Source organism: Desmodus rotundus, chromosome 12 (genome assembly GCF_022682495.2).
Source record: "Desmodus rotundus isolate HL8 chromosome 12, HLdesRot8A.1, whole genome shotgun sequence".
In the NCBI taxonomy this organism is placed as follows: Eukaryota; Metazoa; Chordata; class Mammalia; order Chiroptera; family Phyllostomidae; genus Desmodus; species Desmodus rotundus.
In genome coordinates, this window is record NC_071398.1 from 88,209,028 (window position 1) to 88,224,956 (window position 15,929).

Consider the following 15,929-nt stretch of genomic DNA (forward strand, 5'->3'; position numbering starts at 1 on the left):
AGTGGATCAGTCCATGGTCACTGATGACCTCATCCTAGACTGTTGATTGGAGCCTATGTATGAATATTTAAACACCAGTTTAGCTCATGAAAATACTATAACTTAGCCCAGAGGGTAATTCAGAAGGAAAAATAGAAAAACTTAAGGAAGTGCCACTGACAAATTCTCCAATGAGATTTTAGTGAGTAGATGGAGTGGGCTCTTTACATCTTGAAGCAAAATGAGGTCACGGGCACAGTGCTCAATTCAACGTGCACCTGAATGAAGGGGGCGGCATGAACAACTAACTGTGTAATGAGTGCAAATACTTACAGACCAATAACCAGAAACAGAAGAGAAAGAGCTAGACAAGTGGGGAAACAGGACACGTAGGTCTCCCGTAGAACTTACTGTAGACCTTCACTTCGTAGTGCTTTATCATTTCCCCCGCCTCATTCGTGGCCACACAGGAGTACCGCCCAGCATTGTCCTCCTGTGCATTGAGGATCTGCAGAGTCCTGCCTCCTGAAAAACCAGGGAACACCAAGGAGCCTCTGAAGTCACAGGGGCAGCAGAATATGCACAAACTACCAAGGTTTCAATTCTTACTATTCATTATTTCTTCTTCTGTATGCCGATTCTATAATAGATATTTAACACAACGCAAACTACGAAATAGATGGCCATCGCATGACGAGCTCATGCTCATTCCGACCCTCCCCCGTCTCTGTACACATTCTGGGGAAGGTCCCTACTTCACTCTCTTCACAATTAGGACTCTGTCTTAAGTTCATTTCTTCCTCTTGTCTTCCTGGCCTATCAGTAGAGACTGGTCTTGCTAAAACACAATTTTATTATGGTACATTTCTCCTTAAAAATCTTCAGTGGTTCTCCACTGACTAAAGCATAAAGGCAAAGCTCTTTAGTCCGGGCATCCTTGACTTTGTCTCCTACTTGGTCCCCTCTGGAACAGACACACATGCCACACATACACACACTGTCTCCACTGCACTGAGGGGTGAGGAGTCTAACTATTGTTACTTGTGTGTGAGCAGGCCATTCCCACTTTATACCTTTCCCACAGTAGTCAGCCCGACGGATCGGAAATTTCTCCTAACTCATTTCCAGCCAACAGAATTTCTACAACTTTCTTCAAGGTTCAAGTTGTCACTGCAACAAAGCATGTCCTAACCCCTTCAGCCCACAGTGGCCATTCCTTTTGAATTCTTATAAAACTTGTCACTACTCCATTAATCATGCTCAGGACTATTGATAACCCATGGTTACTCATGCATTCGTATTGTTAATTGACATGCACACATTGTATCTCTCTTCCACATATGACTGTAAATTTCTTAAAGCCAGTGATCATACTTTTTAATTCTTTCCACTTTCATATATGTTGCCAGGTATTAATGAGGAATAAATAACCTCAATCTAAATAATAACCTTCAAGGTTCAATTCAACAAGAATAAATTTCTACCTTTTTTGGCATTCCACATAAAATATTTTAGCAATTAATTTCATTGTGGTATTTACTTATTTACCTTTTTTATTTGGCTATTTTATCAGTCTTATGAAAAATAATTTTAGGTACCTTAGATTATAGTACATCTGCAAATAATTTTATGAATCAAAATATCAACAGAACATAACACAACCCAAACCATAATGACCCCTATAAAAAAATGCCTATGATTCTGCATTTTTACAACAGTGGCTGGCACAAAGCCACCTCGGGCATCTGAAGTGAACTATACCTGGAAGAATACGAATATTCCGGTTGGACTCTAAAGGAGTTCCGTCCTTAAACCAGGTGATGGTGGCAGGTGGATATGAATAAGCTTCACAGACTAAAGACGTGGGGCTGTTAAGGATCACGGTGACATCTTCAGGGCTGCCATCACCGTCGACACCAGCAATGGTAGGAGATACTAAAAGAGATTTAAAATTTAATCAAAGAAGTATATTGAGACATTTCTCTATTCACGCACTTCTAAATTTCTGTTGTACTTATTTGTGTAATTCCATGCCCTAAGAATTTCAGAAAACAATTGATTATTGTCCTTATTCTACACAAAAGAAAGGAGAACGTTAAAGAGGCTCACAGGGTAATGAAAAAGATGACATTACAAAGGAATTACAATACAATATGATAAGGGTAATAGGGGATTTTTGGTGCAGGTTCTATAGAGGAATTGCATTCGATCTAATCCAGGGTGTGCGGTGTGCAGACTTCTATCAAGGAAGGCCCCCTAAAACAGATTTTAAAGTGAGCCTGGAAGGATTAGTGGCAGTTAAAAGGTAAAAGAAGGGAGATCAGTAGGAAGAGGAACGTACTGGGGGCAGAGGAGCGATAACCAGGAGGGGCAAGTAGGGAATAAGGATGGATGCAAGAAGGTCAATGTTGGAAGCAAGGGTAACAGAGACAGGCACATTTGTTTCATTAAAGGTAACGAGGGGCTGAACTAGAGCTTTGCAGGGAGGCATAAACAGCAAGGAACAACTAAAGAAAGATTTAGGAAGTCAACTGGTGGGACTCAATGATAGAATTTGGGGGTTATGAAAGACCAAAGTCTAAGACAATTGCCAGTTTTCTTGCTTGAGAACCTAGGTAAAATGCAGTGAAGCAATACAAATAGAAAATATAGAAAGATTTGCTCATTTAGGAGGAAAAGATGGTTTGTTCAGTTCTGAATATCTTGAATTTTTAGTGCCTACAAACATTCCAGGTAGAAATGCCCAACAAGCAATTGTATACAGAAATCCAAACCTTGGGAGAAAGATTTGGGTTGCACGTATGGATTGAAGAAGTCCCCAGTCAGTAGGATAATTAAACCTTGGAATTAAGTTTATTAGTTGAAGAAACTATCTAGAGGAAAATGAGCAATGAGGTAAAGACAGAATGCAAGGATATTTAATGTTTAAGAGATAAAGTAAGAGTTCATAAAGGACAGAGAAAGGGAGCAACCAACGGTGTGCAAGGACTGCTAAGGAAGAACACTGCCAAAGAGAACATGATAAATAGTGCCCAAACCACTAAGAGAAGGACTGAAAAATACTTGTTGGATCTAGCAACAGGGTAGTCTTTGCCACAGCAGTGTCAACCACAGTGTGGCTAGAAGCCTGCTTTTAGTGGCATGATGGATCTGTTACGCAGTGCCCTAGTAGGTGCCGGGGTTAAATCCTGTGTAGGAAGGAGAGGGTAAGTCATCTACCTTGGAAAGTTTCCAGTTGTCTGTAATTATTACCTCTACCTACTATCCATTTGACAGTCTATATTATCCAGTATTTTGACTTAGTTTTTCTTGCTTATATATCTCTTTTACTCAGTTAGAATGTAAGCCACCTGAAGGCTATATCCTGAATGGAAGGTTTTTGTGTGTGGGACTACGTATTTCCAAAACTACTCTAGCCAGTAAGTATAAAAATAAATAAAGGGTAGCAAAATTTTGCATACTCAGATATAGGTGATTTTAGTAGAACGAAAAATATTTTGATGTCAGTAATCAAATGCAATACATTATGGTGATGCATTTTGAATTTCAGAACACGAGCAGAAATTAAGAATCTATTTTAAGGTGATTCCTGAGACACACACATAATTTTGATGTGGCATGAACTGAATGTACGGTTATTTCCTCATTCCTAGTCCCCCCACCCTGTTATTTCTCATGGTGTAGTTTTTATTGCTCTCAAAGGGCTTAGTGTTTAAGTGCACAGGCTAATTTGTGTTGAATCAGAAGGAAATCATGTGAAATTTAAAACTTATACCATGGTCTCAGTTTCCATTTTAACCCCGAAGTCTTCTCTGCATTTGCTCTCCCTCACCATCAGTAGCAAACGCAGACTTCAATACAAACGATCCCCAGCAATGGCAGAGTCCCATAAGGAATGGGTCACATACCTCAGGCTGAGCATTTATTGCTGCTAATTTAACATCTATTTTGTTCATAGCCGTGTCCCTAGCAGAAAGCACAGTACCTGGAACACAGTGTGCGTTCCAAATATATAATGGATGAATGTATGAATTAATTAATAAAAACCAGCAAACGTCCACAAGCACTGGCCCTCCTTAGATAATGAAATTCTATGGCAGAAATATTAAGTAAACAGAAAAAGAAAAGGAGAAAATGTAGCTTACAGTCATGCCTAATTCTTCAAATTCTTAGCGATGCTTCTACCTACCCAACACGTTAAGACTGAAGCTTTTGCTCTTGTCACCTGCCGCGTTAGAAGCCAGGCAGGTGTATCTTCCAGTATGCGACACCTGGGCACTACTAATTTGCAGAAAACGGCCACCAGACGTGCTGTGGTGGGTGTCATCTTCTTGGAGGGGCTGCCCATCTTTGAGCCACGTAATTTCTGGCACTGGATTCCCTGTAACAAAAAGCCGTTTCTGAGAGCTGGCTGTCAGCGGATGTCTACAAGTGATACCTGAAAAACAGTGTATCGCTCATTTGCCTTTCTAAACATTCTACTTTGAAAACAATGCAGAATCCATTCATTCCAAACTAAATTTCAAGCACATCCTAACTTATAATAATTATAATCGTCCTATGATTAAAAAATGTACAAAATTAGAAATCATTTTCAAATGTAGATTAGTTTTATCTATAAGTGAAATAATTCTAAATTAGTTTTTGTGTTTAACTAAATTTATATCATACTTTAGACTATTACGATGAAATATTTTCATAGTAAAATATACTTAGGAAAGATGGAGTGTGTATTTTTATTAAAATTATTACTAATAAATGCCTTTGCATTCATATTAAATTTTAAAATAGGAATTTATATTTTTCATAGGTATATAAAAGAAAAAACCTTTAAATAAATACTTTAATAAGCAGATATTCTGAGTTTATTCCAGGAGTCCAGCATAGATATACTGGTAGGTAAATAGAGATATATAGTAGTCATTCCTTTAATATTTATAGCCTACAGGGAAATATATTTTATATTTATTTTAACATGGGACTTAGGTTAAATATTAAGTTTTAATTTACGCAAGTAAATTTTTAATTTTAAAACCATAAAAGCAAGTTCTGTTAGGAAAGAGGGCTACTATGTTATTATATTAAAACTGGAAGGCTCAGCTGTGCTGGCTGTGGAGTGTGTTCTACGGCCCTGCCCAGGCAGGGAAGCAACTGCCTGCCCAGCTGCTGAGGATGGCACCCAGTTCTGCCCAACTAGGAAGCCTTATCAGAGAATCCAGGCAGTGAAGGAGCCCGTGCTACAGCTGCATTTCTGCAGGAACAGGCAGCAGTCCTATCCAGCTGCTCCCAGCCAACAGCAACACCCATCCCAACCTCAAAGTTCAGGCACTGGTCTCACCCAAGGAGAGACCCTGATGGAAAGCTCGACCTGCCCAAGGATGCTACCAGCTGACCTGTCCAGAACCCCAAGCTGAACTGACTGGAGGAGGATTCTCTCTCCTGACATAAGCCTATGAAGTCTGGAAGAGGAGAACCTCTTCTCAAATGCACAGGTACCAGCAAAACAAAACAGATAAATATGATATAATTAAAGGAAACTAATAAAGCTCCAGTATCTGTCCCTAAAGAAATGGAGATTAATGAACTGTCGGACGAAAAATTCAAAATAGTCCTCTTAAAGAAATTTAGTGAACCACAAAAACAGGCAATAACAAAATTAGGAAAACAATGCATGAACAATATGAGAAGTTCAACAAAGAAATAGAAACCATCTAAAAACAAAACAAGACAAATCCTAGAGCTAAAGAACAGAATGACTGAACGGAAGAATTTTAAGAGAGATCTTCAACATGAGGCTTGATCAAGCAGGAGAAGGCATCTATGAACTTTCCAGAGTCATCAAATCACAAAATAAGAGCAAGATAAGAAGAACAAAGGATCTACAAAACAATCAGAAAACAATGAACAAAATGCCAATAGCAAGTGCTTACCTACCAATAATTACTTTAAATGTAAATGGATTAAAATCTCTAATTAAAAGATACAATGGCTGGATGGATAAAAAAAACAAGGTGTAGCCATATGTGGCTCACAAGAAACTCATTTGAGCTTTAAAGACACATATGACTGAGAGTGAGCAGATGTATAAAGATATTTCAAGAAAGTAGTAATAAAAAGAAAGCAGGAGTAGCTATACTTATATCAGACAACATAGACTTTAAGCTAAAAGTGGTTAAAAAAATCAAGGAAGGTTATTATATAATGAAAAAGAGATCACTCCATCAAGAAAGTATAGCAGTAAATATTTATGCACCCAATATCAGAGCACCTAAATATAAAAAGCAATTACTAACAGAACTATAAAGAAAAATAAACAGCAATAAAATAATAGCTGGGAACTTTAATACCCTACTCTCAACAATGGAGGGACATCCAGTCTGAGAATCAATAACAAAACAGGATTTGAAAAGCACCACAGACCTAACAGACATATACAGAACATTCCATTCAACAACCTCAGAACATATATTCTTCTCAAGGATGCATGGAGCATTTTCTAGAATGGATTTAATGTTAGACCACAAAATAAGTCTCAGTAAATTTAAGATGATTGAAATCATACCAGGTATCTTTTTGGACCACAGTGGTTGAAACTAGAAATCAACAACAGGAGGAAAGCTGGGAAATTCACAAATAAAAAACATGGAAATTAAACATGCTAACTAAAGGTGACACTTTTGAGTTGTCCCTATTACCAGTAATGTCACCCTTCCACCAAAACCCTTACTTTTTTTTGAAATGAAATTTAAGAAAACAGGAAAAGGAAGGCACAACCTTCAACCAACAGTGAAGAGAACAAAATAAGAGGGGGTGGGGCAGAGAAACCCTACATTCAAAGAGTAGCACAATCTTTTAAATAAAAAATAATTTATTTTTTTAGTTTTATTTTTTAAAATTATTTTATTGTTCTTTAACTATAGTTTTCTGCATTTACCCCCCACCCCTGGCCATCCCTACTTCCCTCCCTTGCTTCCACGACCCCCCTTGGTTTTGTCCATGCGTCCTTTATAGTTGTTCCTGAAAACCCTTCCCCCCATTATCCCCTCCCACCTCCCCTCTGGTTACTGTCAGATTGTTCTTAGTTTCAATGTCTCTGGTTATATTTTGCTTGCTTGTTTGTTTTGTTGATTAGGTTCCAGTTAAAGGTGAGATTATATGGTATTTGTCCCTGAATGGATCAAAAAACTATGGTACATTTATACAATGGAACACTGTGAGGCAGAGAGAAAGGAGCTCCTACCCTTTGCGACAGCATGGATGGAGCTGGAGAGCATTATGCTAAGTGAAATAGGCCAGGCGGTGGCGGACTAATAATTTACTGAATTAAAGGAAAAGGCCAGTGTGTCTTTCCTTTGTCTTCCCTCCCTCCCTTTCCTTCATGAAGGAGTTTTCTTTTTGTCTCCACAGAATCTGAGAGGCTTCCTCCTACATTTCTACCAGCTATACTGGGCTAGAATTCAATTTCAAATGCATGTTACAGCAGCTCGAGTTTCTCTCAACTAACTAAGGTATGTGGTGGAGCGATGAATGATCAGCGGGCAGGAGAAGAGCTCCTGCCCGAGCGCTGAGGCCCTTACCTGTCACTTCACAAGTCAGCGTAACACTCTGCTTCTCTTTCACCTTCACATCTTCCAGCGTATTTCCATCCACGATGTGAGGCGGCACTGAAAAAACCCCGAAAAATCAGCAATCCTAACCACAGGGCTGTTTTTGTAGCATCTAGGTGTACATTTTTATTAAGCTACAATCTTTAAAGCAAAACCCCAAATTCTCATTATTTGATTACTAAAATAATGTCACAATGTCATTTTGGTCAATTAAGATATATTATAAAGTAATATGTCATGAATTCAGTTATATAATGAATTCTGTTATATAAATCATAAAGTCTGGATAAAAATGTCAACAAGTTAGTGAGTAAAAATATTTACTAGACCTTTATCTTTCCACTCTAAGAAGCACTCACATGAAACAAGTTATCAGAGTCGTAGCATACTGTTGAACACTTGTGAACAAATAAAATGTGAAATTTTACCCATTTTAATCCAACCGGTTACCTCCAAATTATTCAAACACTGAATTCTTGTCATCAGGGATAACCCAGGGGCCAAAGAAAACATGAAGATGAGATCAAGCTGCAGATAAAGTTTACCTCTGGTTCCAGAAGGCATTTAAGAGAATTCGATCTTTACTAAGTGGATAAATACCTAACACCGAAAGTACGAAGAGCTTTCTTTCTTCCCCAGCGGCATTCCTCACGACACAAGTGTACTGGCCAGCGTCTTCGATTTTTGTCTGCATCAGCCTCAGCGTCCTACCTCCTGAAGAAGCAAACCACCAGATGATTCAAAAAGAAATCTGCAACTTTATAAGTTGTCCAAGTGATGTGCAATCTGGGTGAAATTTAATCAATGTGCTTCAAAATTCAAAGGTCTTTAAAGGGATTTATGTCGTTTTTAAAAATCACATTTTAAGCCTATGTCAAACAAAATAGATAATTCAGAATAATATCTGAGTTGATGGATAAAAGATAAATACACTGTTAAGTGACAGCAAGCAAGGAATGGAGTATCATAAAGATGATGTTTGAACGTAACCTCTGAAGGTAAGTACGAGGGGGGACCCAAATATATCCCCGGAATTTATTTATAAAAAATGGTGTATTTATTCTTACATGTTTAAACTTCAGTCACCTTCAAAGTACTCTCCATTTGATGCCACACACCTATTGAGACCTTTTTTCCACTACTCGAAACAGTTTTTGAACTCGTTGATTTTGATGCCTTTTAGTGCTTCTGCCAGTTTTTGTTTCAGATGCGCTCGTAAATCACCCATCACGAAATGGGCAAACGCATTGAAAGACTTCAAAGAAAAATTCACTGAAGCCAAACACAGCCTCTCACGACAATGCCAGCTGGTCCACTGATACAGATGGGTTCTTAGAACACTCACCTGGTGGGGGAAGCCTGTACTACAAGGGGCCTGCCCCCTAGAAGATAATTCCATTTTGGGGGGCCCCCCTCATAGCCTCTAATCCACAGTGGAGTTGAGAGGCTTCATGCAGGTAGCCTACGAATGAGATGTAGAGGTGGAAAGCAGATGTACGTGGAGGTATCTTACGCAGTGCAGGTGGAGAAAATGGTGGCAGATGAGTCTACGGCCAGATTCTGTGGGCCTTTGAGTTCCATGCTAAGGAATCTAGATGCTGTGTTCATTAAAAACTATGAAGTGTGTAAACACAAAAAGTTCATGATCTGATCTGTGCTTTAGAAAGGCAACTATAACAGGATGTTTTGGAAAAAAAAAAACAAAACAAAACCAGTTGGCCATTGAATATATAAAGAGGGAATGTTAGAAAGAGGACTACACCAGCAGCCCAGATAATATGTAAAGTATGGCTGAAACCACGAGTCTGCCACTAGTTTTCAATTGAGTTTCATGGAATCCTAGAATTACTCCTATTAAAATTAATGGGGGGGTCGCCTCAGTCACTATCGCAACTCTGCTTTTGTTTTTATTTTCTGAACTTAGATGCAATGTTTTGTTTGAATCAAGATTCTTCACCAAAGAAACGCATAGACTGAGAATGAACCTCTGACGTGCCAAAGGGTGTCACCTGGAGGGAACTCCAGTTGAGGACAAAAGAAGAGGGGGAGTCAGCAAAGGAGACAGAAACTACACCTGCAGGGGGACTCAGGAGATGCACTAAAATACCAAAGTCCACAAAACCACTGGAGAAGTTAAGTCTAGGTAAAAAAATGTACATCACTTCTTACGTTTTGTAATACTTTTCTAATGGGTACATTTTTGTTTAGTGCCCTGAATTTGAACTAAAAAACTGAAATAATTAGCCATGAAATTTTCATGTAAATAGTCACCTGGATCTGCGTTTCGCAGGCGTTTCTATCCACTTTCTGTGTTTTAAAACACAACAGGATGCCAAAGAGTTTTTACATAAGCAACCTTTCCATCCTCCAACCACTGAAAGCTGAACTTAGTATCTTATTTAGACAAACAAAGCTAATTACCTCAGTTGCGTCTTTTTTTCCAACTGGATTTACAAGAGCAGAGTTGAACACAGAAATTATCTAAACATGTCAAAGACTTGTGTTAATTAGGAAGGGATTCAAGCGCTGACTGCTACTTCAGATTAGTGAAACCATGATATAATTCCAGTTGAGAGATATTCACACAATCCAACTTTTATGAGTCATTGCTGGCTTGGCAAACCTAAACCTCAGAAGTCTTGTGATTTTTCTTTATCTCTTTGTTTCCTGGTCTTCTCACTTCATCCAGTGAGAAATAAAAAAATGGGTCTGACAGTTAGTTGTACCCATACAGACATTTCTTGTACCTATTAAATTTTTATACCAGTTATCTCTTCTTGGCACATAGCTTCCTGCGATCATAGAGGCTTCGTCAGAGCACCGCTTTCCGAGGAGCTGCACTTCCAGTCTCAGGAGGACTGATCTTCACGAGACAGAAGTGTGCTGCGGACCAAGGACCAAGCCAATGGCATGGCGCGCCACATGCCATTCATTTGATTCGCAGGCAGCTATTGCACAATAAACGCCAGACCGGGAAACTGAATGACTCCTGGCAGTGCCCCAAGGCGATATTCTTTTACTGTGTTCACTCAAGGATCTCCAGCAGCCAGTCAAGCAAAACAAAACTAAAGGAAACCCAAACACCACTCCCGTACATCTCTAGTAAGTCACAGTATGTCATTCTATCTTGTCTTTTTCATTTCTAAGAGCTCTGATATAGTCATTTATATATACATACATATATATATACATATACATATATATACACATTGTTAATAAAGATTTTATTTATATTTGAAGAGAAGGGAGGGAGAAAGAGAGGGAGAGAAACATAGATTGGTTGCCTCTCACACATCCCCAATTGGACCTGGCCTGCAACCCAGGCATGTGCCCTGACTGGGTATCAAACCAGAGACCCTTTGGTTCGCAGGCCAAGCACTCAGTCCACTGAGCCACACCAGTCAGGGCAGATGAAGTTACATTTAATAAGTGTTCCTACTTTTTTAGAAGTTGAGAATTAGAAAAAATTAAAACTAGGAGAATCATTTTAAGACAAGAAGATAACGTGCTCAGGATTTGGGTAGCCAAATGGTAATAAAATCTTTACCATTACTGTCACTTCCTGAGACCAACAGGGCCCGGGAGTCCACGAAAATAAAAGCATCATAACAAGGACATGGGCCTGCCTTCCAGGGCAGGGAGGCCACACACCTTTCACCAGGTTGTCTGCGATAATAATTACACGCATATACTGGACGCTTGCCATATAAGAAGGCAGGGTGCTAATTGCTTTACATACATTAACTCATCTCAGTTTTACAAAAACCCTAAGAGGCAAATTGTATTAATACCTTCATTTTGTGAGTAAAGAAACTCAAGTTAGCAACGTCAAGTAACTTGCCTGCGGTCATACACTCAGTGAGTAATATAGGCAATCAATGAGGTTAACAGCAATGTACATTCCTCATCAAGCTCCTGTCATTTATAGAGGAAGATCTTGAAGGAACAGAGGGACCTTATGATATTTAGATGCATTTTTCTGAAAAGCCTTCAAAAGGGGGAATTTAATTTCTGAACAAATTTATGGGCAGGGAGCTCAGTATTAAAGAGGCTCATCTTGACTTATAAACAATATATACTTTTAAAGTTCTTTCCATTCAGACTCAAATTTGTCCCTAGAAATGTCCATAATTGCTATTACTGTCTACTCTGGAACCAGGCAGAACAATATAATCCTTTTCTACAGCATAGGTCTTCAACTATTTAAACTTAAGTTGCATTATATGACCATAAGGTTACATCAGGCTTATTTTTCTAGGTTCAATACAATCAGACATAAATTATTTTGTAATCATTAAATATCATGGTTACCCTCCTTAAAAAATATTGTCAATAAATCCTTCTTCTAGTTTTCTTAATAAGTGAATTAGATCCATAGTACAACTGGTCTCTTGCTTTTCTTACTGGTGAACATACAGTTTGTTAATGTGGCAAAATATTGCATTAATTTTCTTGATAACCACATTACACTGTTAATGCGCAATGAATGAATAACACGATTCAGAGATCTTTTTATATGAACAGTCACCCTAATTTTCATGATTGGTTTTTTGAACTTAAGTGTAGGAGTTTATTTAACGTTTGTTAGGTTAAACTCAAAAGCACATGAGTTCTGTGTGAATTTGGATGTGTTCATTCAATACATTAGGCATTGTTCTAAGTATCCAAGCTTTTTATTAACCATAGATTTGCCAAGAATATTTTCTTAGTGCATATCCAAGTCATTACTGAAAGGGGCCAAGTGCAGATTTCAGCGGCATGCCCCGAGACACCTCTCTCCAGGCTGAGACTGATCCAGAAAGGAGAAGCTCATGGAATTTCCTACCTAATTAGATGAGGAATAAGCTGAATATCTCTTTAACAATAATAAAGTCTTAGCTCACAGTAACCCATTCTATCTTGTAAATACAAAACTCATTCAGATTCGAATCACAAATAAGGTGAAACACTCACTTATGGGGGTATATTATGTAACATGAGTCTCTAGATTCTGGTTTTCATTTTAGTTTTTTCTATTAATTCTTCACTTTTCAAATTGGTTGACAACTCATTGTAGCGTGACTACTCTGACATGACCATAATTTAGGTCAAAAGTGAGTGCCAAGTGTCATTTTGTAAAAGGACTTTGAGCTAATGTAGAGATTTTCCATTTTCGTATAGCTTCTCATGTCCTTCTAAGTATTTTTTTTTCTTAAGATGGTCAGTGGGTATTACAGTAAACTGCTAGATCAAAAAGAAATATAAGACAGGAAGAAATGAGAAATTAAGAAGAAACTGTGGTCACATGATTGCCAGGCTACGAGAATTTCTGATACCTGAGAGAATTCTCACAGAACTGCTAAGGCTGATGGGCCAGCCATCTTTCAGCCAGGTAATTGAAGGCAAAGGAATTCCTGAAGCTTCGCAAGTTAGGGACACGGAGTTCTTGCCCACCACACTGATATTTTCAGGTGCCCCAAGGTTTCCTATGATGCTTGGAGGGGCTGTAAGACAAAAACAAAACAAACAAGAAATGGAAAGGAAGGTAGCTAATATATATTAAACATCAAACCCTAAACAGTTTATTGTTAATAACGAGACTTCCATTTTCTGGCCAACAGTCAACAAAACAAGCAATCAGATTGAGGGCATTATTATAATTAGTAGTAGTAGTATTTTAGTGTGACATTCTCTGAAGTAAAAATGTCACTTCCTCCCCGCTAATAGCAATGAAGGACTTTGATACTGTTATTCCAATGGGGGTGAATGATTTTCTATGAGTCACTCATCTTCTCTGATAAATCTCTAATACAGATTCACGGCCTTCTTATAGGCAGGATTTTCTAACAAATGATTCTAATCCTAAATATTAAAAGTAACCTAACAAAAAGATACTTCAGATTGACTCCATTTCTCTTTTCCCTTCCGATTTCATTAGCTTTGGCTCACACACCAGCCGCATGCAAACTACGGCATATGAATACTGGACTTTGGGTGAGTCCTAACTGGATTCAATTATGACTGTGTCTATTACATTTACCATTCTTTCTACAGATCTAAAAATTACGATTCATATTATATAGGTATCCCTGACAACAGACATGTTTGGTCTATTCCTAATGACATTTATGACTCATCAATTAGAATGTTAAAGTTGATTTCAGTGTAACTCATGACCAACTGATGCTGAGAACCTCGGGTTACAGCTGCCAAGCCGGCTCATTTGGAAAACACAGAATCAAAGACTCTCAGTTGGGGTATCACTGAATCCACAGTACTTGAAGATGACCATTGCCTATCTCACTATGAGCTTTCCTAAAAGAGTATCTAGTACGTGCTTATTTAAGCAAGGTAAGAAACAGGAGGTCAGGCATAGGAGGGCGGTGATGAGATTGATCTGCAGAAGTGGGGCATATGTAGAAAATAAACAGACTATACATGAAAGACTCAACATCCAAGGCCTATCTCTCCCATCCAAGATGCTATAGATTATATCAGCCAATGGATAGGCTTACTGGGCTTCTTTATACTTACTATGTACACTCAAGTCGTATTTTCTGTCAGTCATTCCTGCTACATTTATAGCAACACACACATAGCGGCCTGTGTCAGAGATGTGAACGTTCTTCAGCTGAAGGATGCGACCTTCATCCAGTATTTCCATTCCCCTTCCCTTGGCCAAGGGGCGGCCATCTTTCATCCAGGTCACTGTCGGCTGAGGGATACCCTGCACCTCACACTCCAAGGAAATACTCTTCCCTCGAGTCACAATAATTTCGGTAGGTTGGCTGCCACTGTTGGCTATGGTTGGTCGAACTGGATTTAAAAAAAAAAAAAAAAGAGGGAGAGAGAAACATACATAAGAATTTTCATCAGCCAACGTTAAATTCATTTTTTCAAATAGATTTTATTTTTTAGAGCGGTTTTAGGTTACAGCAAAACTGTGCAGAAAATACAGAGGTCCCGTGTACTCTGCCCTCCACAAGCATACCTTTCCCCAATGTCAACATCCTGCACCACAGCGGGACATTGGTTTAAACTGATGAAGTACATTGATGTATCATGACTCTGCAGGTCTACAGTTTACACTACGCTTCATTCTTGGTGTCGCGCACTCTATGGATTTTGACAAATATATAACGACATGTATCCTCCATTATAACATTACTCAGAACAGTTTCACTGCCCTCAAATCCTCTGAACTTTGCCTATTTATCCCTCCCTTCCCGCAAAGCCCTGGCAATCTCTAATCTCTCTCTCTCTTTTTTTAAATTTTATTTTTCAATTACAGTTTACATCCAATATTATTTTGTATTAGTTCCAGTGCACAGCATAAGGGTTATACAGTCATGTACTTTATAAAGTGGGCCCTCCAATATTTCAAGTACCCATCTGGCACCATACATAGTTATTATAATATTATTGATTATATTCCCTGGGCTGTACTTTACATCCCCAGGACAATTTTGTGCCTACCAATCTGTAGTTCTTAATCCCCTCACCTTTTCACCAAGCACCTCAAGCCCCCTTCCCCTGGCAACCTCTGTCTGTTGGCTGTATCTATGAGTGTGTTTCTCTTTTGTTTATTTATTTATTTTGGTTTTTAGATTCCACATATAAGTGAAATCATATGGTATTTGTCTTTTTCTTTGTCTGACTGACTTCACTATGCTCAGGTAAATACACTTCTCCTATATTCAGCTTTTTGAGATTTTTTAAAAATCATAAATACATGTTAAATTTTGTCAAATGCTTTTTTGCTTCTTTTGAGATGATTGTATGGCTTCTTCCTGCATTTTGTTAATGTGGTGTATCCCATTGATTGATCTGTGAATGCTAAACCATCCTTGCATATTCGGAATAAACCCCACTTGATCATGGTGTATGAGCCTTTTAATGTATTGCTGAATTTGGTTTCCTAATATTTGGTTGAAGATTTTTGCACTCATGTTCATTAGGGAGACTGGCCACAAATAAGTAACAGCTCCCTGATCATGTCAGCACAATTTAAACGTGTGGGTCTCATGATACATATATTATAACCCTATAACTTGGAATGGGTTTCAAAGTTACAAGAAAAGTAAAAGGGAAAGGTGGAAATATTTAAAAGAAAATCGTGCCAAAGCCTGGCCAATCAATAACTCACTATACACTTGCAGATGGTAGTCCTTCTTCGCAGTTCCAGCAATACTGGATGCCACACATGTGTACAGCCCCGCATCCGGTTGTTCAGCAATGGAAATCTGCAACTGTCGGCCCCCAGAGAAGGTTCGGACTCGCCCTGCAGCGTCAGGCGGCACCGGGGAGCCTACGAAGGAAACCGAATGGCAGAGTGTGAGGCAAAAACACGAAGCACTGCATGAC

The 15,929-nt window shown here is 38.7% G+C and overlaps 1 protein-coding gene across 1 annotated transcript in view; it reads right to left on the reverse strand.

The window, feature by feature from the left end:
• HMCN1 (hemicentin 1) overlaps nucleotides 1-15,929 on the reverse strand; it is a 378,057-nt gene that overhangs the window by 104,749 nt on the left and 257,379 nt on the right. Inside the window, exons 44-51 of the mRNA XM_024552545.3 lie at nucleotides 15,712-15,873; nucleotides 14,100-14,381; nucleotides 12,902-13,069; nucleotides 8,187-8,300; nucleotides 7,557-7,643; nucleotides 4,169-4,360; nucleotides 1,741-1,914; nucleotides 391-504 (exon numbers count right to left, since the gene is read on the reverse strand). Of these exons, the coding sequence (XP_024408313.2) occupies nucleotides 391-504; nucleotides 1,741-1,914; nucleotides 4,169-4,360; nucleotides 7,557-7,643; nucleotides 8,187-8,300; nucleotides 12,902-13,069; nucleotides 14,100-14,381; nucleotides 15,712-15,873 (1,293 nt within the window). The remainder of the gene's footprint in view (nucleotides 1-390; nucleotides 505-1,740; nucleotides 1,915-4,168; nucleotides 4,361-7,556; nucleotides 7,644-8,186; nucleotides 8,301-12,901; nucleotides 13,070-14,099; nucleotides 14,382-15,711; nucleotides 15,874-15,929) is intronic.